Source organism: Xyrauchen texanus, chromosome 48 (genome assembly GCF_025860055.1).
Source record: "Xyrauchen texanus isolate HMW12.3.18 chromosome 48, RBS_HiC_50CHRs, whole genome shotgun sequence".
Taxonomy (NCBI): Eukaryota; Metazoa; Chordata; class Actinopteri; order Cypriniformes; family Catostomidae; genus Xyrauchen; species Xyrauchen texanus.
The window spans coordinates 18,485,422-18,513,192 of record NC_068323.1 but is presented as its reverse complement, the minus strand read 5'-3'; the positions used below and the strand labels follow the sequence as shown (position 1 = coordinate 18,513,192).

The following is a 27,771-nucleotide window of genomic DNA, read 5'->3' as shown; positions in this document are numbered from 1 at the left end:
AAGGCAACTATTGTCACCGATTAATCGATAAAACCGATATATTGGTGTACCTCTACTCCATATATCAATTATAAATTCTGCCAATTCATATGCATCAATCTTGATATAACTTTGACGATTTACAATGTCAAAGTTATATCAAGATTGATGCATATGAATGGTCAATAACCAATTAAAAATGCTAAATATTGAATAAATCACTATTCGAATTGCTTAGTGTAGTATAGTATATGTTGTGTATTGGGGAAGTATTTAAAGAATCCTATAAATTAATTTGAAAAAAATATTAAATCAATCATGAATAGTGTATCAAATCAAATTTGCAAAAAACTTTTTTGAATCTAATCAAAAACCAGTGACTTGTAAATATAACCGATTCGCTGTCAACCCGAAGATTCACACCCCATATTATTTACTCATCCTCATGTCCTTCCAAACAGTATGCTCCCTTTTTTTCCCATCTTCTTTTATTTATAAAAACAATCTTGCTCGTCAGTGTGCTGTCAGCTCAAACCAGATCAGTCCAACTGGTGAATCAGATCAACTGGGTCAAAAGAATAATTCTTCAGAAACTGGATTAATCTGGTTCTCGAGTTCAGCTCACTGACTCAATGACAGGATTTTCATATTGTTGTGAACTGTTCTTTTAAACGAACAAATCACCTTTCACTCATAATTGGCCCCACAATGGACACCATGTGACTCATGAAATTAAATTTGTTAGATTGCAACCATGGCATCTGTGGGTCTCTTGTTCCCCTTTGTCTCTCTAATATTTGTATTTATTTACTCATTCTCGTGCCAGGAATGTTGAAGATGGATATTATGTGAAGTGCTAAAGTTCAGATGAGGTTATGGCGATATCAGATCGTTTGAAAGGTGAGATTTATAGGCAGGACATGGAGTTATGCATTTGGTAATGATTATCCAAAGCCTGCATTTCCTACTAAGAACAGGTTTGACAGCACCACATGATATCCACCAGCAGGCTCTAATCTGTGCCTCCTCAAGGACTTGAGTTTGTGTGGTCGTGACCGATAGTCACAAAATTGTCATGTGATACATCGCAGCACACAAACATCCTCTTCATGATTTTATCAGTATCCCAAAATTAGGTTAATTAAACATGGATGAATGGTTCTTGGATGGTTCTATTAGGCAAGGATGTTGCCAGAGAATTAGTTGGTGATGATGGATGTTTGTTTAGCTAGTGGTGAGATTTTATTATGGGGTCTTTGTTCCACTGCAGCATCTTGGGGCTCTTCCCTTTATTACAAAAACTTGCATTTTGAAACAGTTCTGTGTACTTTATGTAGCTATTTAAAATATATATATATTTATTTAATCATTTATGCACCCTCTTATCAGTCCAAGTCTCTGTGCTGTTCATTTTTTTCATGGAAAAGGAGATTTTTATTTTTTTTTTCTTTTCACATAGTTTTTGTTTTGTTTGTTTTTTTTGGTTGGTTGGTTGGTGTTTTGTTTTTTTGGTTGGATTGTTTTTTTGGCTTGGCTTGAGTTTGTTTTGGGTGGTTGTTTTTTTGTTGTTGTTTGTTTTTGTTTTTTGTTTGTTTGGTTGGTTTTTGTTTTTTTTTGTGGTGGGGGTGGTTTGTTTTTTATTTTGTCTTGGCTTGTTTTGGTTGGTGAGTTTGTTTGTTTGTTTGTTTGGTTGGTTTGGTTTTATTTTGGCTTGGCTTGAGTTTGTTTTGGTTGGTGGGTTTGTTTGTTTTTTGGTTGGTTTGGTTTTTATTTTGGCTTGGCTTGAGTTGGTTTGGGTTTATTTGTTTTTTGTTTTGTTTTAGAACTTGACAGCTAACAGTATGAGCTGTTGTTGTGTGCAAATTTACTGCTTAAAGATTATTCCGAATATCAGCATTTGTGTTCCACTGATGGCATAAGAGTTAAGAAATGACTGAATTGTAATTTTGGGGGGATCTAGTACCATAAGTTATTTGATTAGCTGGCATAAAGTACCTGTGCCAACAGAATAACTGTGTGTGGACAAATAAAGTGTCTAATTTTATTGCATGTTTGAACTGTATCCAACTCTATTATCCTGGATTACACTTTTGCTGCTTTCATGTTGATCAAAAGGGCAGCGTGTCTCTTTCTTTGTCGGCAGTCAATACATAATTGCCGAACATGAATGAGCAAGCAAGATAACAAGTTTTAACCGTGAAATTAATGTTGGTACCATTCAATCGGAAAAAGCTTTGATCCGCATTGAGAATAAGAGCATAGAATGAGAATGAATATGTAATTAGTCTCACATCAGTAGCCAGATAAAAATGTACTGTAGGGATTTTAGTCCGGGTCATTCAAGGATAACTAAGATACACTTTTTCAGTATACTAGTTTTACATTCATTCTTTGCTTAGTAAAGGGTGATATTCTATACTTTTTATAATTTGATCCCATTGTAATGATAGTCAAGGTTTCTTGCATGAAAATGTTTTACCTTCTCTCTGACCATGTTGGCAATCACAAGTTTACATGTCAATACCATTGTTTCTGATTAGTCCATTTTTGCAGGTTCGTTTTAATAAATTGGTCTGAGTGGAATGAACTTCAAAGTATGTTTACCATGTTGGTACACCTAGCAGGAACTTTAACGTTTGTGAAGGTAACGTATCTTTTATCCATCCCTCCGTCATTGAGAAATTTTCAATATCATCTTGTGGTTTAGCTGATTTGGTTTTATACGGGTTCCGCATTCAGAAAACCCGTCTGTACTATTTGAGCATTACCATGGTAACTACTTATCTATTTATTGAGAATCTGAAAAATGAAAGCATATGATAGAGGTCTGTTTAACCACTGTGCATGTTTTCTGGTTGACTGTACTGAATGTTCCGCTTTGGACGCTTGAGGAATTTGTTGACTGCTATCAAGTGATGCTGCCTTATTGGAGCTGTATTGTTACTTGCGGATGTTGGCAGTCACTGATGCATCAGCCCTGAACACACTGTCTGCCTGACTGACAAACTGAAGAATTAGAAACAGCAATAATAAATCCAAGCATGTAAATGTCACTGAATGAGTGTTTATGTTGCTGCGGTAAGCCTTTTGCTTTGATTGACGACATATAAGTCACTGCTTTTCTCTTTGTTCATCAAAGAAAATGATATCAGATGAAATAATACATTATCTTTCATCATCTAGCTTCACTACTCCAGAACTCTCCTAATGGATTTATTTTTGTGCCTCAATCAATTTGTCAAGTTTCTCGTGTGTGTGTGTGTGTGTGTGTGTGTGTGTGTGTGTGTGTACACATGATCTTCTGCAATGCTTGAGTTCACCAGCTTAATGAGCTTGTCTCCTCTCCAAGTTTATGTGCAGGTTCAGTCAGTGACACTAAATGTGTGTTTTTGTGTGGAAGAGTTGTTCAGCATACACTGCATGTATTGTTCAAAAGTCAGGGCAAGTTAAATAATTGCCTATAGCCGCAACTATTCTGTCTTTCCCTAAGGGATCATATAAAGTCGAGCGGAGCTCTGACGGATCATGGGAAATATTGGCCTGATTTGATATGAGAGCAACATTTGTGTGTGTGTCAATCCCACCCACAACTGCAGTGTTTTTATCACTGCAAACAATGGGTTTCACACAGAAAGCAAACACTCCTTATTGCTGCAGAGGTGTGACGTCAGACCAGAGTACAAACAGTCATAAATGAGTGCTACTGCAATGGATTAAATCGGACTGGGCTGCAGTAGTCCACTATAAAGACCAAAGCATACTTTGGTTTTCTGCGTGCAGCTACATCTTGCGCATAGTGCAACGTGATGCCAATTTCATCAGTGGCACAGTACTGCAGACTGGCTGCATGCAGGCCAGTTATCTAAACACATGGGCAGACCTTGTTAGTACACGGCATCTGCACATGTGCCTGGCGTTGACTGCTTACGGAGTTTCACAAAGCAGTCGTGGTGAGCATACGCTGAACGTGTCTGTATGGGCTCGCAGACAAAAAAAAGTTTACTTTGAATGGCTTAACAGCGCACGGAAAAACAAAGTATACCCTAGCCTATAGTTGTATTCACACTAGATCTTTTAGTGTAGTAGGGCTGGGTGATATATTGAATATTCACAATATAATCGTGATGGTTTTGCTGACGATTTAAAATCAAGCAATATCGTGCATATTGCGATTTTTAATTTTAATAGGATTTTTATTTGGTCATAAAGATTGATGAAGAGCGCAGCGGTAGGCAATTTTCAAAATCCTTCATAGCTGCACAGTACAATGACACCCAAATGCTATGTGATTAACAAACGGCTGCTGTTAAAGACAGATAAACATGTCTGTTTGCACTTCAGAATAAACGGGTGACATGCTGTTCTGTGCACGCACTGGATTCATGGGCTCATGTTTTTAGCACTTTTAAAGCAGTTACCATGCATTGTGAAAGAAAAGCACTGCAGGTTGAAGTTTTCACTCTATTCCAAACATTAGTAACCACTACAAGTTTATACAACTCTACAAAGGTGGCACAGTATAATGGAAGAGGAGGTGATGACAGCGACTGCGTCCGAAAATTGGAACATGCCTTCGGAGACTATATACGGAGGTAGGATGAAAATAAGGTGTTTTTCAAACTGTTCCGAGACCAGTTTCCATTGAGTTCCGTTCATTCAAAAAAAGCTCTCGGTTAAGACATTAACTGATTAGGCATGTTGCACTTTCAGTGTCAAAATTAAAGCTCCAGGTGAGGGTGTAAAGTAAATAAATAGGACAGAATTATTTTACTTTTGTATAAAACAACTCTAATCCGTGTGTGTGTGTGTGTGTGTGTGTGTGTGTGTGTGTGTGTGTGTGTGTGTGTGTGTGTGTGTGTGTGTGTGTGTGACCTTGTATTTATCACTTTGTGGGGACCAAATGTCCCCATGAGGATAGTAAAACCCGAAATGTTTGACCTTTTGGGGACATTTTGTCGGTCCCCATGAGGAAAACAGCTTATAAATCATACTGAATTATGTTTTTTGAAAATGTAAAAATGCAGAAAGTTTTCTGTGAGGGTTAGGTTTAGGGGTAGGGTTAGGTTTAGGGGATAGAATATAAAGTTTGTACAGTATAAAAGCCATTATGTCTATGGAAAGTCCCCATAAAACATGGAAACACAACGTGTGTGTGTGTGTGTGTGTGTGTGTGTGTGTGTGTGTGTGTGTGTGTGTGTGTGTGTGTGTGTGTGTGTGTGTTTAATAGGCTGAAACTAATAGAGATAAAATGTTTGTAGCCATATGGTTTGGTTTGTGTGAAAGCTGGGTGACCACCCAAATAATTGCATCCAAGACTTTTTTTTTTCTCCCCAATTTGGAATTCCCAATGCACTCTAAGTCCTCGTGGTGGTGTATTGACTCGCTTCAATCCGGGTGGCGGACGACGAATCTCAGTTGCCTCCTCGTCTGAGACGTCAATCCACGCATCTTATCGCATGCCTTGTTGAGCGTGAGGCTTCACGTTATTCTCCACGGCATCCACGCACAACTCACCACGTGCCCCATCGAGAACTAACCACATTATAGAGACCACGAGGAGGTTACCCCATGTGACTACCCTCCCTAGCAACCGGGCCAATTTGGTTGCTGAGAAGACCTGACTGGAGTCATGCCCTGGGTTCGAACTCGTGACTCCATGGGTGGGCAACCAAGACTTCTTGAAAACATGAATGTGGGATAAGATTCATGTGGACTTCAGTGTGGTTCGCAAACTGGTCTCATAGAATCACGTTACTTTACTTACATTTGTATTAAATGAGCTTTACATGGCTTGTTGTAGACCTTATATATCGTGGCAGTTTCCTGGTGAAAAAAACTCTTGAGGCGCTACAACAATGACTTTCATTCTTTTACACACAGATCACGAACTGCAGATTATCAGGTTATGAAATTTACTTTTCACCCTGTTTCTCACAAAATGCTATCTTATGACATCTAAACAATACTATAGTGCATGAGTTGTGCAGCGATATATTTTAACATTTTGCGATCAAATTGCACAGAAGCCTAGCTGATAGAGTGTTAAGAGAGTTGACATGTGAGTTTAACGTCTTATAGGACCACCACTAAGTTATGTGATTGCTTCAGCAATTGCTTTGTATCTCGCATTTGCTTCAGTGACACTATCGGTTAGGTTTAGGTTGATGTTTGGGGTTGGGAGGTAGGTTTTGTTGCTTCAAAACTTGAACTCTGTTTGGGAGAACATTTAACTCTCTTTTAGCGCCACTTAGTGGACATTTCACCTTGGATCTGTTACAGGAAATCCAAGGAACCACGTAATGTAATTTTGCTAAAATTACAGCACAATCACATAATTTTGGTGAGATCAGGCTGGATTTTTGGCACTTTCACGTGAGTTATTCTCTAGTAACAGTGGTAAGCAACTTCTGCTAATACATTAATGACAAACATATTCTGTATTTTGAAACCAAATACAGAGGGATGAATTGAATGGAATTGCATTTTGGTTCAAATCAGGTGTGAAAACAGCCTCAACTTCTTTAAACATTGAGAGCAGGTTCTTCTAGAGATCCAGAGACCTGGGAATTTGTTATTGGATGTAAAAAAAAAAAAAAGTCCTCTATGAGGTCAAGTGATTGCATTCCAACATTTCTGCATTATGTAAAGCATCCGGGCCTCCTAGCAAAAGATACTTGCAGAACCGAAAGAAAGACGATCAAATTCTTCATTTAATACCAGGAGATTTGCTGTTCCGCACACACTAGTGCCAGAGAGTAAACATGGCCTGCTGAATAGTACCTGTTTGCTTAAGGACACAGGGAAGTACACATTCACTCGCACCTGTTCTGTTAGTATTGCTCAAGTTATTTAGTGGGAAGAGAACATTATTCAAAAGGGAGGAAAAAGAGGTATCAGCACCATCTCCATAAAAGTGAGACTTCATTTCAGGCCAAACCACAAGTTTTCCTATCAGTTTTGTTTGCTTTCAGGATGTTTTCCATGCCCTCTATCAATCTGATTGACTGTCCTCCTACTGGTCTGTCCAGCACTGTCTCATGGAAACCATTTATTTATAGTCTGTCTAAACCTCTCTGTCTCTCTTTGTCTGTCTCTTTGCTTTGAGATTTAATTGGTTCGTTTGTTCTTTAATCTGTGATGAAACAGACCTGATCATATCAAAATGCTGGCATAAACTGTAAAGGGCCGTTCAGACGTTACTCATTCTTGCGCAAAAAAAAAAAGAAGCTAGACATAGTGCAGCTAATTTGATGAAATGCAGGTGCCACAAGATGCGTATTTAAAAGTTGATGTGATATTTAACCTGACACCATGTTTATAAATGTAACACTCCCACACAATACAGCAGGAGCTGTAAAAATACGAAAAATATGAAATGTGGTGCAACATTCAAAGGCATCAGTGTGACGAGGAGGAGGTCATTAAGTTGATTTAAAGGATGAACGAGATAAAGGGGAGCCGGAGGTGCCAGTTAGAGAGAGAGAGAGAGGGAGAGGTGCACGAGGCCGTGTTGTGTGTCACTGTTTGTCTTATGGTTAATGTTTGTTTTATGTGGAGTTTTGCATTAAAACTTTGTTGACTGTCAGCCGGATCCTGCCTCCTCCTTGCCCGTCCTTATACGGTTACAATCAGTCTAACGCATGTCTACATAAGAATAAACGAAAAGAAAATGTGTTTGGTGTGAACGGCAACTAGCAGTAACATTTTTTATTTTTTTTAATCTACATAGTAAAACGTAAAAGGGACCATATTAGCATCTACATCGCAAAGCATACAGCACGACCAGTGCAGTCCGATTCCAGAATGAATGACTCCTATGAGCAAGTTCTTTCGTATTTCTTTTTTCAAATCTACAGCACGAAAATGCGGCACACCTCCCGAATGAATGACTCTTGTCTGCCGATTCCTTTTACTAAACCGAATTTGTAAATTCTTGACGATTTGTATCTATGGATTTGTATCCATAGATATGGCTTGGGTCCCACCTTCAATGTACTGTAAGTATAAGGGATTGTTTTCATTTTGTCATCCACTGAGTGAAAATTGTAAATACACTTAGAAAATTAATTACACACCTATACTCAACAAGCCACACAATTATCATTCATGTTCATAACCCAAACGGTGCAGAACAAGTTGAAGTTTAAAACGTAGGTTTAGGGGTTTGTTTAAATCCCGAACATAAGTATAAGCAGTGGTACAGTAATGGTGATTCTTGCCGTATTGAATACCATTTATAAGCAAGCTGGAATAACTATTTTAAAGGGGTAGAGGAGAACTGATCCAAGATCAGTGATCAGTCTGGATAGATCAAACTGACAATCTATAGCTACATATTTGACCACAATGTAGTCGTGTTGTTTATAACAGCTCAGTGTGTTATACTTTATCTGTTAGACTTGTTGTCTTGGCACAGGACCATCATACAGGAGGAATGAAATTTACTTCCCTGATGTCGTCTGAGATAAGCTGATAACTGTGTACATCTCAGTGAATTCTGTTGATGATTTGCATGCTTGGGAAGGGTTTACTAGAGCGATAGGGTCTGACTGTTCTTAAAAAAAGTGCATGTTAAAGATGAGATCATGATTAAATGACAACGAACTTGAGGCGATTACAGTGTTTGTGCATGTGTGTGATCAGATTCTCTCACGCAGGGTGTTAGCCAACCGCAAGGTGTTATGACACCTCTGGTCAAAGAAGTAACAAGATTTCACACCTTCTGTATTGTAACACTCAATAACAGCGGAGTGTGTGCAGTTTATCCTCTCATCGTATGCTTATGTGGATCTGTGCTTATTTGTGTGTCTGTCGAATCACAATTACCAGTGTGGGATGATATGTGATAACAAAGTAATTAGTTTCAGTAATAAAATAATTTTTTTGTCAAAAGTAGTGTAATGCTTTGCAATTTTAATTCTTGTAATCAGATATCAGTTACTGATTTTCAATTAAGGGAATTACTTTTGTGTACATTACTTGGATTACACATTTCTCAAAAAGTATTATTTAAATATAATGCATTTAAAATATTAATTATGTGTTCATATGAATGTCTGTTTGGATTATCATGACAATGGAAACGGAGGAAATGTATATTATGATAATATAATTAATTTACAGTTGGGATTTGTGGCATGGCTTCGCTGTGCTTGGCCTCTCTCTATCTCTTTGACACACACACACACACACACACACACACACACACACACACACACACACACACACACACACACACACGCAGTATCGTAAACACTAGCTGGGGGCGGGGCACCCAGGCGATGCTGCGCTCTGATTGGTCGGTCGGGTTTGTGCTCGTTGAATGGGCTGGATTTGTGAGTCACGTGATCGCTTCAGTTTCTTACTCTCCCACATTCAAACACGCGCCACAGCTGAAAGTCCCCTTTTAACGAGGGAAGAGGAGTGTCGTTGTGTGAGAGTTGCATTTTGCGCAGTGTCGAGTGGAATTTGCTGGTGTTGTTGTGGAGATTTGTCGAGTTTAATCCTCTGAGGTAATCTGGGATTCAGCAGCGTCAAGAGATGCGCTCGAGCGCTCACTGGACTTTCACTCTGTGAAGAGCAAACAGGTCGGTTTAACGACATAAAACACTGGAAATAATTTTTTTTTCTTTGTATACCATTCTTTTGTCATATTGTGGGTTTAAGTAAAAACAATCTCTTAAGTAAACCAATACAACGCTGAGTGTACAGGAACTATTTAAAGGAGGTAACTTGTTAAAATCCCTCAGCGTGAGACCTTTTGGTCAACACAAGGGTTTTGTGGTTTTAAATGAGAGCTGTTTGTCTCGTGGATTTATAGTTATTGCGCTCTTCTCTTCGCTCGTCTGTTCGTTATTTACTGCGCGAGCACGCACACCCCCTTCGGTCGCTATTTGATATTCCGCTATTCTGAGCGAGAGTCTTTCCTGCAATCTGAGTCTGACGATCTCTCGCGCTCTATTTATAGTGCTGCTAAAGATGAGAAGAGAAAACGTGCGGCGTGATGGTGATGATGGGGTGTGGGAGGAAGAATGGAGGGGCGGCACACTGTACTGTGGATTTACAAAGCATTTGGACAATTAAGCCACGCTTAAAAGTGTATGAATGTGATTGCATTTGGAAAACAGAATGTAAAACCAAGTGGCATTTCTTTTTAAGAACAACAGTTAAGCGTTACGCTTTAAGTTTGTGAGGTTTGTTATGGCTAAACAATAGATATTCTGTTCAAGTTAAAGTAATAGGTATGTGAACAAAGTGTTGGTCGAGTTTAGTGCATACTGTGCCAGAACTCCTGTGATTTTACACATTTGTGTACTGTGAACTTCGGTCCAGTTGGTTGAAAGCCATTGCGCAAGTCGCAAAAGTGTTAGTTTTGAGAAGTTAACATTATTATTATTTATTTTATTTTTTTTTGTAGATGCCACTTGTTTAGATTGTATCTAATGCTCATATATATATATATATATATTACACACACACACCCTGGTGGCCAAAAGTTTTGAATAATGTACAGAAGTTGCTGTTTCATAAGGAAATTGGTTCTTCAATTCACCAAAGTGGTATTCAACTGATCACAAAGTATAGTCAGGACATTACTGATGTAAAAAACAACACAATCACTATTTGAAAACAATCATTTTTGATCAAATCTAGACAGACCCCATTTCCAGCAGCCGTCACTCAAACACCTTTTCCTTTAGTTGGATTATATCAAACACAGTTGAAAGCTATTTGGTGTGTTAAAGTTTAACATTGTGTTTGTTTTTGAGTTGCCACAATATGCAATAGACTGACATGTCTTAAGGTCAATATTAGGTCAAAATGGCAACAACAAAAAAAGCAACAGCTTTAACTAGAATTTTAACCAGTTTCATGTACAACAGTAAAGAGAAGACTCAGGGGTGCAGGTCTTTATGGGAATAAGTGCAAAGCAAAAGCCACATTTGGAACAGAAAAAGAAAAGGTTAGAGTGGGCAAAGAAACACAGACATTGGACAACAGATCATTGGAAAAGAGTGTTATGGATCTTAACACCTTTGAGCTTTTGTGGGATCAGCTAGATCACTGTAAGGAGCGTGAGACATACCCATCAAGACAGTCACATCTATGGTAAGTGTTACAGGAAGTGTGGGGTGAAATGTCACCTGAGTATCTGGACAAACTGACAGCTAGAATGCCAAGGATCTGCAAACCTGTTTTTGCTGCACATGGAGGATTTTTTGATGAGAGCTCTTTGAAGTAGTTTAAGAAGTTCTGAAAAACTAATTTCAAATTGTAGTAATTTTTCAAGTTATTAATGTGCTGACTTTACATTGTGATCAGCTGAATGCCACTTTGGTGAATTAAAGTACTAATTTATATCCATAAGAGCAAAATCTTTACATTATTTCAAACTTTTGGCCGGCAGTATATATATTTAATTTTATGTTACCTAAGTGTGCTCATAATTAGCATTTATTCAGTGAGGAATTGTGCTGTCAGGTCACCATCGGTGACCTAAGATAAAATTCTTGTGTTTTAGTCTGGTGTCAAGGTGTACAGTCAATGTCTGTTAACTTGTATGTAATAATTTAATAGATAATTTTTCATTAAATTTGACCCAAATCATTATAAAAGGACATATATTATTTACTCTAGCCACCAGTGGATTATATATTGTGTGAATGTATCTTTTATACAAGTATGTCTTTTTGTCGTATGTCCGCTTGATTGAAACCTACTTTTATTGTGATACAAGATTTTGGTTATATTGCCCACCCCTACCTGGAAATTTTCTTGACAGGTTTTGTGAGAATGCCCTATAGTTCATGTGAAAGTGATAGCTGTCTGTAAGAGGTGAATCCTTCTATAATGCATAAAGCCTGTGTGTGTATTGCTGCACAATAAGCCATTGACTGCAATGTGTGAATCTTGTGACTAGTACTGCTGGTGTCTCACTTTGTGTATTTTATTGTCATGTGTGTCTATCACATTTCTAGTGCCTTCCCATGTGTTTGTGTGTCATTATAGAACTGGATAGCACTGTTTTCTCTGTCTAAGCATGTATGCAAGATATCCTGCACACCAGTTCATTACTGCAGAGACTGAACAGCTGTTGCTGTGGGCATTGAACCCCTCCGACTCATTTCTCACACACTTTTTTTCTTTACACACACACCCTCTTAGAACAGACAATTTAAACAACACGTCCCCAAGTTACAGAGTGGTTTACATGAAGTGTTTGATAAGCTTAGAGTTATGTAACTCCATAGATATATGAAAAACCTGTCCCAGTAGATTCATATTCAGTCAATTTCTATTCTACAATGATTTTCATATTTTCAGCAGATGGTGCAAACTTTAAGGATTGGTTCACCCTAAAATTTGAATTGTCGTTACTTACAAGTGCTGTTAAATTTACATTACAGTGGCTGCTAGTGTTTGGGGAAAAAAGCCTGTTGTGGTCATTGTCTGATAATATTCCTCCAACCTGTTTTTACGGTCATTGTTATTTGGATTTTTCTTAGTTCTATGTTTCAGGGTTGGCAGCTTTTGTGTTGTGCTTTCTTTTTCTGGGTGGGTGTGTCAGAGTTGTCGTCATCTGCCTGCACACAACAGTTGTTGCCAATGCTCAACTGCAATGAGCAGATTTGATTATTGCATCATAAGTTGAAACACGTGAGTGCTCTGTGTACGTGTGTGTGTGTGTGTGTGTGTGTGTGTGTGTGTGTGTGTGTGTGTGTGGTTTGTTGTATTTAGCATTATAAACTGAAGCGCCAGGTTGTGGTTGTCAGATGTATTGGGGGAATTTAGGTGCGTGCATTGACTGTTTGGTGATGCATGGTGCCCGCAGGAAAATTGTTTGGCTTTTCCACTCTGAATGCACTTAGGATGGGAATCGTAAGAGATGTAATGATTCTGATTTCTCTAAATGATTTCAGTTCCTTAATGGCTCCATTAATGGTTCTTTTAGTACTTTTGAGAAATAAATATTTGGAAATAAGATACGCAATTCCTGTTGGATTTATTGCCTTCAGCAGCCTGTTAACAAATTGAGATCTTTTCATATTCACAGATTGGGCCGACTCACACATTGCTCCTCTCCCCAGCATCTTAAATGTTTATACAAAAACCCTTTTAGGGTTAAGATGGCTCTTCACTCTATTTTCATGGCTTATGTGCCTGCATGCATGCATGCACATGCACACAAACCTAAAATGAAAGTGGTGTAGTTTTGCAGCTTGCTGGCATGGGCTCTTACAGTGAACCCAGTGTGTGTGCTTCTGGCAGCGCGCTAATCTGAACCATCTTTCCAAGTGCCATTTGACCTGAATGAGCAGCTTAGCAACGAGAGCAGAGAAAAGAACCTTCCTCTGCCCCCCGGAATGAATGGGAGAATAGAGCAAGTGTGACAGCACAAAGAGAGACAGAGAGGTACAGGTGGAAGCTTTTTTACTGAGGCTTGGGTAATGCTTGACACAGGCTGCCAGGAAACCAAAGTGGTTCGAAAACAGACCCAGCAGAATGTATATTTTAGTGGTGTTTGCTGAGGCATCACTAGTATTATTGCTTCTACTTGGTGTTAGGGATTGGAAAAAAAAACCAACACCGCCCATTACTTGCCCTGCACTGTTTGTACTACAGACATGGATGATACCTCAAATCATTTGGCTTGTTGAGAAGAGGTATGATGTTACTTTCTTGAACAGTCAGACTTGAGATTTTTACCTGGTGGAAAATAAAACTGGTGAAACGTTCTCACTCTCTTATGTACCATCTGGAGAAATTCAGTGCTCTGGCATTTGTGATGCACCACGGCCTAACTTGCACTAAAAAGCGAGGAATACACATGGCTGGAACAAAAGTGTCTGTGCAAATTCAAACTTAACCAAACCTGATAGTGTTCACCTCCTGTTGTGAGACCTGATGCCACCCTTTACTGTTGGTTGGACAGACACATTTTTTCCAGTCTCTGTCTTTTTGTAGAGGGTGAACAAAGCAAAAGTTCATGATTTGAGTTGATGTACATTTGTGTGATCTGATGTATTTGCCTTTGGGGCATTTCTGATTGAGTGTGTTTTGCCTGTCAAATGAAGTACACCGATTTCCTGTCTCAGGACACTTGATTCAGTGAGTGTGCACATGTTTTGTTTCGTATTGCTGAAACCAAACCTCTCTTTCACTATCTCTTTGTCCCTCCAGGTGAAGACTAGAGCAGGAAAATACTGTAAAGATGAGTGGAGAGTTGAGACAGGAGGTGGTGACGACCCCTCCTCCTCCCAGTGTGGGGCAAAAAGAGCGCTACTTTGACCGTATCAATGAAAATGACCCCGAATACCTGCGTGCACGCAACATGTCACCTGACCTGCGACAAGACTTCAACATGATGGAACAGAAGAAAAGAGTCACACAGATGCTACAAAGTCCAGTAAGAAAAGACAAACACTCTTGAGACATAGCAAACAAGCAAACGCACCCCCCTCAGGCCCACGGCCATAGTAATTTTTCATTTGAAAACTCATTCATTTTGCTACACTTGTGTCTCTCATCCACACTAAAACTGCGGAAATGCTCTCTATTACCGCGTACTTTGGAAAACAATGACATTGGAAATCTGAAAATGGAAGTATAAAAATAAAAACCTCAGTAAAGTTGGCACCCCATATAATTAAATCATTATCAAATATATACTATTATTTTGTGCTGGTTTGTGCCACAAAAATGAACATAGGTGCTGGTTATTTGTTTGAGATATAAGACGTAATTTTTTTTTTCTGTGTCGTCACTCTCCACCCCACGTGGTCTAAAATGCTCCGAACTGGTGCCGTTCATTTGTGCCGTTATAATGAATCTTGTATCAATTTTCCTTCCATAGTGCGTTCACATAAAACGCGAAGAAAATTTTCGCCTCTCATTGCTCGCGCAAGTTTTACCGCCGGATGCGCATTCCCCCATCTCTTCCGGTAAAGGACAGGAGGGGAGGGGCTTCTACGACTTTGTTCATAGTCAAGTACAACCAATAGCTGGAATCAAGTAGATGTGCATATTTTCAGAACTTACCAGGTAGTCCAACTTCCTCGCTCACTTTCCTCCAAGCGATTGTCTTTTTTTTTTTTTTTTTTTTTCTCTCTCTCTCGTCCGGTCTCTGTACTTGTATGATGTTGTGTCATACAATTCCGGGTGCCCATACACCACTACAACAATTTTATCTACTATATCAGTGACATCTGGACAATCGCAATGTTGATAGATAGGCTTTCGCGACAATGCGTCATGCAAATTTCTTGTTCGAGATGAAAAATGTCAACTTGCGCGAATGATGTGATTTTGCATGTTCGAATCACATCAATCGTGCCACAAATTCCCGTCTGTTCGCATCTTTGTATTAACGATTTATGTAATCATGCTGCGCAAAACGCTTGCTTCATGTTGTATGTGAACACACCATTAGAAATAACAGCTTGTATTCGGTAGCAGTGATGTCACTCTCCACACCATGAAGTCCAAATCCATCCGAACCAGTGCCATTCGTTTGTTCTGATTTGTGCCGTTAAAAGAAACACTATTTCCCTGAATTCCTTGGAAACAAGAATTTGCATTCAGTAGCAGTGACGTCACTCTCCACCCCAGATCTTCCATGTGGTCCAAATGGCACAAATCCAGCACAAACGAACAGCACTGGTTCAGAGGGATTTGGACTTCATGGAGTGGAGAGTGACGTCACTGATACCAGACACAAGCTGTTAATTCTAAGGAAGGAAAATAGATTACAAGTTTCATTTTCACGGCACAAATCGAGCACAAATGAATGGCACTGGTTCAGAGCATTTTAGACCGCATGGGGTGGAGAGTGACATCACACAGCCAAAAAAAATCATGTCTTATATCTCAAACACCGAACCAGCACAAAAGTTCATTTTTGTAACACAAACGAATCGTATAGATTTGGTAATGATTTAATTTTATGGGGTGCCAACTTCATGGAAGTAAAAAACATACATCATTATTAGTCTGAAATTTCTTTAAAACAAATGAGCAAATGTTGTTTTATCTCTTGACTTTTAGATTTTACAGGCTGTATCAAGCCATGTGGTTCAGAATAGATGCTATACTGCCAGCAATACTTAATTTTATAGTTTGGCACAACATCTAAAGTTTATGAACCCAGCCGGTTGCACCTTAAAATGGTTCTCTGTTCACTGTGAAAGATTTATGGGTTAGTTGTGTCAGGAAAGTAGGATTGTCATCAAGTTAATTGTCTGCTTTGTGTGTGTTTGTGTATATGATTGGGATGTAACTCAAAACATCATCAGTCTTCAACAAAGGTAAAGCTGTACCACCACTATAAACCCATCTAGGAGAACACACCCTCAGTATACACACACACCACAGAGATATCCATGTCCCACACACACACTCAATAAAATCGAAATCCAGCACTGAATTCAACCACTGAAATGCAGCCCAGCACCTCTGACCTACAGAAGAGAGATTATAAAGAACACACAAACACAAGATTATGTTTAAAACACACTGTAGAGATTAAAGTGAACATACTGCACAGATTACAGTCCTGCTTACATTTCAGCCAACACATACTGCATTTAAAGGAATGTTCCAGGTTCAAAACAAGTTAAGTCCTTTTGACAGCATCTGTGGCATACTGTTGATTACCACAAAGTCATTTTGACTCACTCAGTTTGTAAAAACAAACAAAATTGTGAATTTACAGTATTGCTTTTACAGTGGAAGTTTATTGGGCAAAGCATTGCACTGGTTTGAATGCTGAAATATAAATAGTTACTTAAGTGTAGCCACAAAACTTGGACATTATGCATGTAAACTAGGGCTGCAATTAACAATTGTTTTGATAATAATTATATGTTTTTTTTTATATATATATACATTTTTTCCCTTCATTTATTAAAATTTGATTTAAAAATAAACCCTGAAATGATAAATGGTATTAAGATTTGGTGCGATTTACAAGCTGAATTCATGATTCTATATTCTGATAAATCTTTATACTAGAGGTCGACCAATTTTCCTAGTTGGCGATACAATTGTATATCATGAGGTTTTTTAAGCCGACTATTGCTCAATTATTTTTTACTTATATGTAAGTAAAGTCCCACGCTGCACTAGAGAACTGCATTGCTGACAAGGTGGAGACAACACTAATAGTACAACAATGTAAGTCAAGGATGGAAACTGCTTGCCTGTCCTCCAAATACGATGTTTTCTTTTTTAAATTGAGGGTTTTTTTATGGGGTAGAGGGCCATCCAATTTGTTCCAGTCAGATTATAAACATGAGCACTCTGAAGAGGTTTTGTTTCTAAGTGAATGTATAATCTAATGCTGGTCCTGTCCCAATACCCACACTTGCGGTCTTGATACTTAAGTTTGCTTGCATGTGGTACAGAGTGTTCAGAGTGTCTTATGTCTAAAACGTAATGAAGCAAATGTTATTGTTGTATATATGAATATATTCAACAAAGCGTAATTTAACATTCACAATTTATCAGGATGACTTAATAGCAGCATCATACTAAATATGTATTTGTGTATATTTGTTATCCTTCTTGCCCTATAATCACCTTATTTTGTTTGTTCAGTGTGGCGTACAATATACAATTAAGTAAATGTTGTTAAAATAATTTTGTATTAACTTCTACCACTGTTTCTCTCTTTATCTGTACATGCGCCTATGTATTTAAAATATACGTTTGAATGCTTTATATTTGTTGTGTGAAACCACATACCGAAGTTGTGTAAATTTGTATTTGGTTGTCCTGCATAAATGGCAAGCCAACACAATTTAAATGGTTTGTAGTAGTAGCTATTAATGCATCTCAGTTTTTATTTTTATTTATTTTGTGCAGTGTATTGAGAAGCAAATCAGAAAAGAATTGGATTCCATATTTTAGCCTACAGCAATTATGGATGACGCAATTTTAAAGTTAAACATATTTTAATGTGAACTTGTATTGAACCTGGAACATTCCTTGAAATCCACAGAAATGCCTTGTACCATATTGTACCATATTTTCTCATAGTAAGAGCATTGCTGTAAATGTGATTTTATATTTGCTGAGTGAAGAGATGGAATTATTTTCAGTGTTAAAAAACAGCATCTGCTGCAAGCTGTAAAATTTTAGGCTTTGAAATCTTTTGTGTCTTGGTGAAATGCATTCTTTCTAGAGCTGCAACTAATGCTTATTTTGATAATCGATTAATCTTCGAGTATTTATTTGATTAATAGAATAAATGACTAAGTTTCCTACGTTTTATTAAAATGTTATTTTTTAAGAAACTGAAATGATAAACGACGTAGGTATTTGGTTACTGTACAGAACGATTAACAAACCCTGAATGGTTATGTTTTATTTTTATTATTGTTATTACTTTCTGGACATAAGCAAATCAGTTCCTTTCCCTTACTTGTAAAACTTAAAGTACTGTTAATTAAACAGTAAAATGATCCATCAGGATCAGGAGTGGGACAAAAAAAATCAGCCCAGCAGAGGGCAATGGCACACCAGAATAGAAATATTAATAATTATGCCAAGCTGAAAAGTACATAATTATTTTAATTCAAATGCTTGTACATACATTAAAGTATTTAAAATTCATATTGTACGTTTTAAAACTATGTTGTCACTGATTATGTGTTTCTAAAATATTATTTTCAAAAATGCTTTTATAAAGGTAGTACATACTTATCCAGTAAAATAATATTTGCCATAGTGTATATTTACTGGTGAAATCAGACATTACTGTAAGGACTATCAAATATCAGGATCCTTTTTATATATTAATGCATTATACATTTATATTCAGTTTTATATACAGTTTAACAGTAATCATCTGCAAACAAAAGTCTTATCCTGCTGCTCACTGTATTACATTTGGTTACATGATGAGAAACGATCTGAGACTCGTCAAAAACCAGCACACATGACCATGACATCCGTGAAACATCACGTCACTGGCGGGGCTTCTCCGTGCTTGCAGCAAATATTCAACTAAACGATAATAAAATTAGTTGTCGATGATTTTCATCATCAATAATTATCAATTTTATTGGTTAGTTGTTGCAGCCCTAATTCTTTCATTGTAATATCTGTGTTGGTGATATACAGAGGCAGTTTGACAGCACGGTTAATTACAGCAATGCCTGGTGGGGTTTATTAGCGACAGCTGCCCGAGTACTTTGACACTATACCATAGTGACCCGCCCCTCTCCCTCGCTCTTGTGTATGGAGAGGTGCCAGGCAGGGTAGCAGGTGTCACACAGGGCTGTGTATTCGAGAGCTGACTCAACAAACTACTCTCATGTCTTTGTCAGTTTTTCTGTTGCATTTTGGAGTATCTTGTACAGTGTCTATTTGTGTATGTGGAAGAGTGCTGTGTAAATTACAAGTCTGTCCTTAGACCGTTTCAGGTCAGATTATTATAGGCAGGGACTAGTTTGCTATGCTTGGACTTCATCTCTGCAGTCACAGCCTCTTAGTCCAAAACAAATGAAGAGTTAATATAAGGAAAACTGTGGAAAAATAACAGGTTGCTCTGAAGGCTAACATCCTTTGTGAATCTGATATTTGTTAGGAGTAGTGCTGCACCTAACGATAATTTTTTTTTTTTTGCGATTAATCTAACGACTAATTTGTCGATTTTTCTAAAGATTTTTTATTATTATTTCTTGATTAATATAACAATTCATGAACTCAAAATAAATATAAAAAACTTGTCTTAATAATATATTAATAAATTATCCTCTCTTATGCACAATGCAGGGCATTATTTTGCAACAAAAATAGCCCTGTCTTAACTGGTAATCTCCATTTTACAGCCCAACATTAATTTTATTTTGGAGAGATTTTATGTTGGACTGCTAAACTCGAGGTTCCACAATGTTTTAATATTCCTCCTGAAAGTGACTTGAATTTTACATTTTGTATCATTTATTTTGTTGTTGGATTGCTAAATGTAGATTTATTTTATTTTAGTTTTTTTTTTTTTTTGTAAGAACTTGTTCAATTTGAATACAAGGAAAGTGCAATCTACGTTTAGCAATCCAACAACAAAATAAATTAAACAAAATGCAAAATTCAAGTAACTTTCAGGGGAATATCAAAACATTGTGCAACCTCGAGTTTAGCAATCCAACATTAAAATTATTTTACAGTATATTTAGAGCAATTTGAGTAACACTTAAATGTTTTTCTAACAGGAATAACTAATCAACTGCATTCTTGCATTCTTAATCAACTCTCAGAAAAAGAAACATTTGTAACAAAACAATTCACAAGGTAGGAACCTAATAATGAAAATTAGGGGTCACGATTGTGAAATTTGGCTGACAATTAATTGTCAAACAAATAATTGTGACTGACTATAATTACTGTTTTAGGACTATGATGATTAATTTCTGTTTTAGGAATTTCACGAATATGATGATTAATTACCATCAGGCACACAACAAAGTCATTTATACAAATTTAGCTTGGGTCATATAAAATAAGGGTATATGATTTCCTTTTCAGGCTTCAAAATTGTATGAATGACAGTCAAATAAAATGTATAAAAGAATTAAAATAATATTTTAATTATCAAAATATGTCTAAATAACAAAAGTATCTCTTATTTGTCCGATTTACTTTTGATCCATTGGACTTTCAATGTTTTGTTTTCTTTTGTAACCCAGCTAACCTGTATAGCTATTATATTATGTAGGCTAATAGTAAAATATTCTGCCTTAAATTCTTCACTTTCACACATCACATCATTTTAAGGCTCTCTGGTTATCTCACAAGCCCTTATTTCTCTTACCAAGGCCCTTCTCCCCCGATTGCTTGGTTTGGCCAGGCACCCGGCTCTAGAAAGAGTCCTGCTTGTTCCAAACTTCTTACATTTCTTTGTAAGAACAAATTGTAGACTTCCCCATGTTATTCAAAATAAACACTACGTTTATTTAGTTAATTCTCTTTTAGTCCACAGGTAAGTTTTACATAACCACCATCACCGTTCATCTCACTGAACTACCTGCGGCACAATGTGCAGTATACAATAGTGTATAAGCACCGTATTCAATAGTGTATAAGCACCTTGTGCCGAGGTGAACGGAGTAGAGGAGAAATAACATGTTAACACCCCAGATCTGTACCTCGACACAATACTGTCTCTGAGCTCTGGGTATGGAGTTTAGATTGATGTGAAGAAAAACATTTTGGCATAAGGTTGCAGCAACAAAATGTGAAAAAAAAAAAAAAGGTGTCTGAACACTTTCTGAATGCACTGTAAAACCAAACAAACTGAAGGATGATTTGATTCCAGTGTTCTTTTTAAAAAAAATTTTTTTTTTTTTTTTACTTAAATTATGTAAGCTCTAGACAATCTTTTAAACAGGTGAACTACACGCTTACTCTGAGTTTGGCAGGGACTGTCCGCACAGGAATACACACAAACGCTATGCCCACTTCCCTCTGGATGCATGAGTCCAAACAGTTCTTTGGCTCAAATTCTCAAGACCTGCGGTACATGCTAGCATGCCAGTGAGGTGGGAAGTTAAAGTACTTAATAGAGCACACAGATTGTCCAAACACTGGCAGCACAGGCTGCTTTGAACAAACAAAATTATTTAGGCACTAAAGCCACATTTGAAAATGTATGCATTTTATTGCATCAGATAACAAAATATGAAGCCAAGTGGCTTCTGCAGTATGCTTAACTTTAGTTTTTGTTTTTACCAACTGGTAAAAGTAGAGTAACCAAATGTGTTGACATTTGCTTGTCAAGTGTGTTTGTGCTTGCTATCTCGTGCTTCATATTTTATCTACTGAATGACTTGAGCATTTCATTCATTAAGTGTGGTGATTTCGTATTTTGAGCTCAAATCTGTGAAGTACGTGTAGCTGTGCATGCCCCAGCTCACATCCGAGCAGTTATTCTTACAAGTAAGATGAGTGTTTGTGTAATTGTACAGTAAAAATGAACCGTCATCATAACTGAGACAATGTCAGTAGAGACTCTTTCCTGTCATTATCTGCAGCATGTGGGCACTCAGTCAACATCTGTTTATCCTGTGATTCATTCTGTTGTCTCTCTCATCATTCTGTGTCTGAGAGACAAGTGTACATAATGACAGCACATCTCAGTAGCTGGGTTTCCATCAAAATGTTTAATTTTTAATGCTCATTTCTGAAAATTAGACTAAAGAAAATGCTAAACGTTGTGTGTTTCCATGAACTTTAAATGCGCATTATCTTGAGGGAGCCTGCCTTTTTGTCAAGGAGCAGCTGAATTACTTGTTTGCTTAATATATTGTTGTACATTTATTAAAAGCCACTACACAGTGGAATGCAATAACAGATTAAATAAAGAGCTGCAGTTCCATTTAAGAGTTTTAAATCACAACTGAAATCTTTTCTGAAGACCACTCAAATCTGTACCCATTGACACTGATGTTGTTCTGACAAAATGTGTATGGGGGGGGTTGTTTGTACCCTACCTGGGGACTGCAGATGTAAATTAGCCTGTGGCTAATTCTGGTACAATGCATCAAATTGTAATATTTATGTTTGAAATTGTGCATGGTCCATAATAAATAAAAAAATTAAAAATAATATTTTAAATGTTGCCAGGAGATGTCCCAGAATAAGTGCAATAGCTATTATAATGAGGGCTCAAATGGCTATTCCCTTTCGCCGACAGTGGGTCCTCACAATCCACCAGAACTATTTTGAGTGCGGGCTCTCCCAGATACTATATACTGCTCAAAACATTTCTGGTAGATTGTGAGGACCCACTTTAACGGCGATCTGTGGGTGAAGCACTTTGACTAACAAGGGTTAAATTTGAAGAATTGTGTGCCATGGATGTCTTTCCACAAATGTTCTTAATGTTAGTGTTCTTAAAAAAAAAAAAAATTTTAAAAATGTATGCAAGACCTTAAAGACCATATTCCTGAAAGTTTGTTTATAACTTAAGATCTCCTGCTGTTTTGGAGTGGTGTAGGCCTCTGTGTTAATAGACTTAAAAGAATGTTCCGGGTTCAATACAGGTAAAGCTTAATTGACTGCATTTGTGACAATATTGATTACCACAAAATTTAGTATTTTGTTTTGACTTAATTTTGCCCCTCCTTTTAAAAAAAAAAAAAATAAATAAAAATTCACTTACCTGTTCACTTACAATGTAAGTGAACAGGGGCCAATTTTCGAAATATTTGCAAGACATAAACATGGTTTTAGTAGTTTGTGTGTAAGGTTATCTCCAATTTTACAACTTTGTTGCCATGGCGATGTAATGTCAGCAAACACTAAAAATGACAATTTAAACAACTTTGCAGCTCAAATAATACATAGTTGAGAATTAATGTAAGTGTAAATTATAAGCTTCAAAATTGCTGCTTTTTAAAACCTCCAAAAATTGGCCCCATTCACTTTCATTGTCCACATTCATTTATATTGTAAGTGCCTCTCTGTAACTTGAATTTTATATATATATATATATATATATATATATATATATATATTTTTTTTTTACGATAAGGAGGGATGAGTTGAAATAATTTTGTGGTAATCAACATTGACACACAAAGTTGTGATTGAGCTTAACTTGTATTGATCCTGGAACATTCCTTTTAACTTGTGTTGCAGTTTCAAACGGAAAAACTGTGCAAGTGAAGGTTTAAACGTGCTAAGTGTTTCCAAAGCATGAGAGGATTAAAGCTTTCCATCTCACATTCATGTCTATCTCTCATCAGTGTGAGGCATCTCTAATATCTCTCTCTCTCTCTCTCTCTCTCTCTCTCTCTCTCTCTCTCTCTCTCTCTCTCTCTCTCTCTCTCTCAGGCATTTAAGGATGAGCTGGAGGGTCTGATCCAGGAACAGATGAACAAGGGGAATAACCCCACAGGACTGCTTGCTCTGCGGCAGATTGCAGACTTCATGTCCGTGGCTGGATTCTCCACCTCCCCCCTCAGTGAGTATTGGTTTAGAGCGACTCATCTCTAGGGCAACAGACTGCAACGTTCCTGAAGTCATCCAAAGTCCCAGACTGCCGCACTCTTCCACCTGTTCATAGTTATACAGGTTGCTAAATAATAGCTGTTCCCATAAAACAGACATTAAGTGAGGAAATATGACCAGCCAGCTCAGGAAAGCCTTTGCATTTTTATCTCACTTTTTCCTCCCTTATCACCCCATCCAGCCCTTCACACATGTGTTTGTTTCTCTGTGCTATGCAGAACAAATCAGTGAAACTTCAGTGAACCCCTTTAGTGACAATGTGCTCAGACTCTAAATCCCCACATTGGAGAGTCTTTAAATGATCCACTGGTCAAGGGCTTTAAAGAGCCTGCATTAAGAAAAACAGGCTTCTCAAACTAAATTGCAAAAACTCTCAAACGGTTGGTCAAGGTTACGATCAGCAGTAATATCTGACAACACTGGTATCATAAATTGTGCTGCTTCAGAGTCTGCTAACAGCTTGTATATAGCTAATGCACATATCAATAAATAAAAAAAATAGCACTTTGGCTGAAAATTATTCATTCATGGACTTCACTTCCACGTGATTGAAACAAGTTATCTCAACAAAACTGAATCAAGTAAAACCTAATAAAACATAAAACTAACTTGAATTAATGTGTTCTTTTAAGGCTACATCTACATTAATCCAGAGATTTTTGAAAATGTTTTTCCATTTTTAAAACACTCGCCACTTTGACACTGCTGTTTTCAAGCGTTTTCCAAAAGTTGCTCATCCACAATGACACGTATGAAAACGTGTCAACATCCCTTTCTGCGCATACAAAAAAATGTGTTGCATGTCTGAAATGCAATAGTTCTCGTGTTCCATCACTGGACACCAATTCATAGTAAACTTTGTGTCACCTTTTAAGGAATGGAATGTGAAGGTTGTACAAAGTTACATTTATCTTTAACAACACTATCAAAGTGAATATCAGGCACAACATCACAGGCTGCCATTTTGATTGTTTTGGTTGAATGGATCACGTGACTGCATCATAACAAATACGTCATTGTTTTCAGATATCACCGTTTTCCGAGTCCACGCGACAGCGCAAAGGTGACTTTTCAAATGTATCCGCTTGAGAGAGTATTTTCAAAAAGCTCAGATTTCGCAGACAAAAATGCCATCTCAGTGTGGACAGAAGGCATAAACGTATAGGAAAAAGATGCGTTTCAAACTAAAATGTATTAGTGTGGACGTGGTCTAACTTGAATGAATGTTGCTCGTTTAACTTGAATTAGTTAAGTTGTCCTACATTTAGGCCTTCTTGTTTAGTATGCATGTTTAAATCACGTTAGATGAAGATTGTTTGTTAAAGTTACTAGAACAAGGAAAAATACCAGTTATAAATGTCAATCCTATTTTCTCATTCTTCAGTGACTGTCAAAGAAGATTACAGAGGCAGCACACAGTATGTAACAAATCAATTTATTTTAGAAAAAATTCTGAAGTCTGTTGTACATAACGCATTCAAAGCTTAAGGGAATATTCCAAGTTCAGTACAAGTTAAGCTCAATTGCAAGCATTTGTATTAGTGTTGATTACCACTAAAGAATTGGTCATCCTTTTCTTTAAATAAAGCACAATTTTGAGGTTACAGTGAGGCACTTTCAATGGAAGGAAATGGGGCCAATTTCTTTTTAGGTTTAAGAAAGGCAAAAATGTGAAGCTTATAATTACGTAAAAGCACTTGCATTAAATCTGCTGTTAAAACGTGTAACTTTTTTGTTTGACATCTTGGACTTACACTGACACCTAGCGGCTTAGATGCAGCATTATTTAAAATCTATAGTTTTATTTTCAGATGCCATTGTAGAAATGTAGTATTCACTGTTAGCCATGATTACTATAATCAGTGAGTGAAGTTGTCAAATAACAGGACAGTTACTGTGATTAAGTGAGTAGCATTCAGCTTGTCATGTGATTCTAACATGGCAGCCCCCATGTGTGGACCCTCTCCATGTAGAATAAAACCGCTTTTATAAGATTACTGATATGACTGGAGTCTTCATTTTAATGTGAGTGGTCATGATTTTCTACATATACTGCAAAATTACAATTCATATCTGTAGTACCTCGCTATTTAGGGATTATGTAGTTACATCATCATGGCAACAAAGTTGTAAAATTAGATAAAACTTTACACAAGGTTAGTTAACACACATATTGTTTACGTCTGTGGCTATACATTTGACAAAGTGAGAATTTTAATGTTAATGGATTGGCCTCATTCACTTCTAAAGATTTGTGCTTTTATAAATGGAGGGACGGGTGGATTTAAAAAAACAAAATAATAATAATAATTATAATCAACATTGTCACAAATGCTGTTAATTGATCTTAACTTGTGTTGAACCCACAATATTCATTAAAGAATGCAATGCCAATTTACCAAAAAAAAAAATTCTGGGCCAAAAACTTTATTTTAATAGATTTTTTTTTAAGATAATTGTATTAATATTATACTTTTTAATTAATTTCATGAATTTAATGAATCTGAATTGAAAAACTACAAATCAATACAATTGTCACACTTTTATTGAAAGTAACACACCAAAATTGGACAGAAAAAATATTATAACAATATTAAATATTCTTCATTCAGTTCTTTAACAATCAAATTTAACATTTTTTATCTGTTATCCAATAAATGTAACGTTCTAGAAAACGTTCAGATTGGCTACTAAGAGCTACTTGCAAACAGTCTACGATTGGGCAGTTGAGAAGTTGTTCTGGTCCACTAAGATCGAAGTTCAATGTGAAATTTAAATGGTTAACGTTAGACTAGACAGCACTATCATGCATTTAAATTGGCTGATCATTATTATAACGGGGGCAATATAACATTGCAGCTTCCAGTGTATGAATGTGTGTTTTTACTCTTTTCTGTCCTATACAACTGATAGACCTATTTTCTATATAGTATATTCCGTACAGCTCAATATACAGCATATGACATCATTTGTCACTACTTCTCTATAACTTTTGAATAGAAGTGGTTTAATGAAGCGATATGTGTGGTTGATAAACAGATCAATATTTAAGTCCTTATTTTTCCCTTTTTTCTAAAGTTTAAATCAATGTTTAGATTTACAGTAGAAAACTGACTTGAAGAGGCCATTACTTCCTTGACTTGGCTATGTCACTATGTAATACATTTGCATAATGGCCACCTAAGGGCTACTTTGGTTATGGTAAGGTGCTTTACATTTCCGACACATGCTCTAAGTGGTTGACCAGTCACAACAGACTGTGCCAGCTGACCAATCAGAGCAGACTGGGCTTTTTGGAAAGGGGGGCTTTAAAGAGACAGGAGCTAAAACAGATCTTGAAACTAGGTGCTGCAGCAATGTACAGAATGTTTTTTACATTAAAGAGTGTAGACCCCCATATAAAATTATGAACCTGTAAATGAGCATAATATGGGCCCTTTATATATTTATTTGTTTCTAGGATATGGTAAGAAATTAAGATTTTATATTTCTTGGCTTACAGAAAAGTGCGAAATTCACTCTGAACTAAGTGAATAAGTAAATAATTGTATTTAGAACCCCAGTGAGCAAGCTGAAGGTGACCTGTAGGAACACAAAACTCCATAAGATGTTGGGTAATAGAGAAAAATAACCTTGGGAGAACTTCATGCAAACTGTGCACTGTTTCGGACTAAACTGCCAGAGTGAAAGCCTGCTTAGTCGGTTGGAGCTCTAGAATGAGTACTGAATCGGTTAGTCGGCTGGAGCTCTAGAATGAGTACTGAATCGGTTAGTCGGCTG

General features: G+C 37.1%; 1 protein-coding gene across 9 annotated transcripts in view; it reads left to right on the top strand.

The window, feature by feature from the left end:
• LOC127639541 (gamma-adducin-like) overlaps positions 1–27,771 on the top strand; it is a 130,717-nt gene that overhangs the window by 71,654 nt on the left and 31,292 nt on the right. For 7 of the 9 annotated variants that reach the window (XM_052121598.1, XM_052121597.1, XM_052121599.1 and 4 more), the window contains 2 exons: positions 14,161–14,386; positions 23,815–23,944. In XM_052121598.1, the coding sequence (XP_051977558.1) occupies positions 14,192–14,386; positions 23,815–23,944 (325 nt within the window). In that variant the 5' untranslated portion in view covers positions 14,161–14,191. Of the gene's footprint in view, positions 1–9,268; positions 9,567–14,160; positions 14,387–23,814; positions 23,945–27,771 lie in introns of those variants that run through there. The other 2 variants (XM_052121596.1, XM_052121605.1) reach the window with 2 other exon arrangements.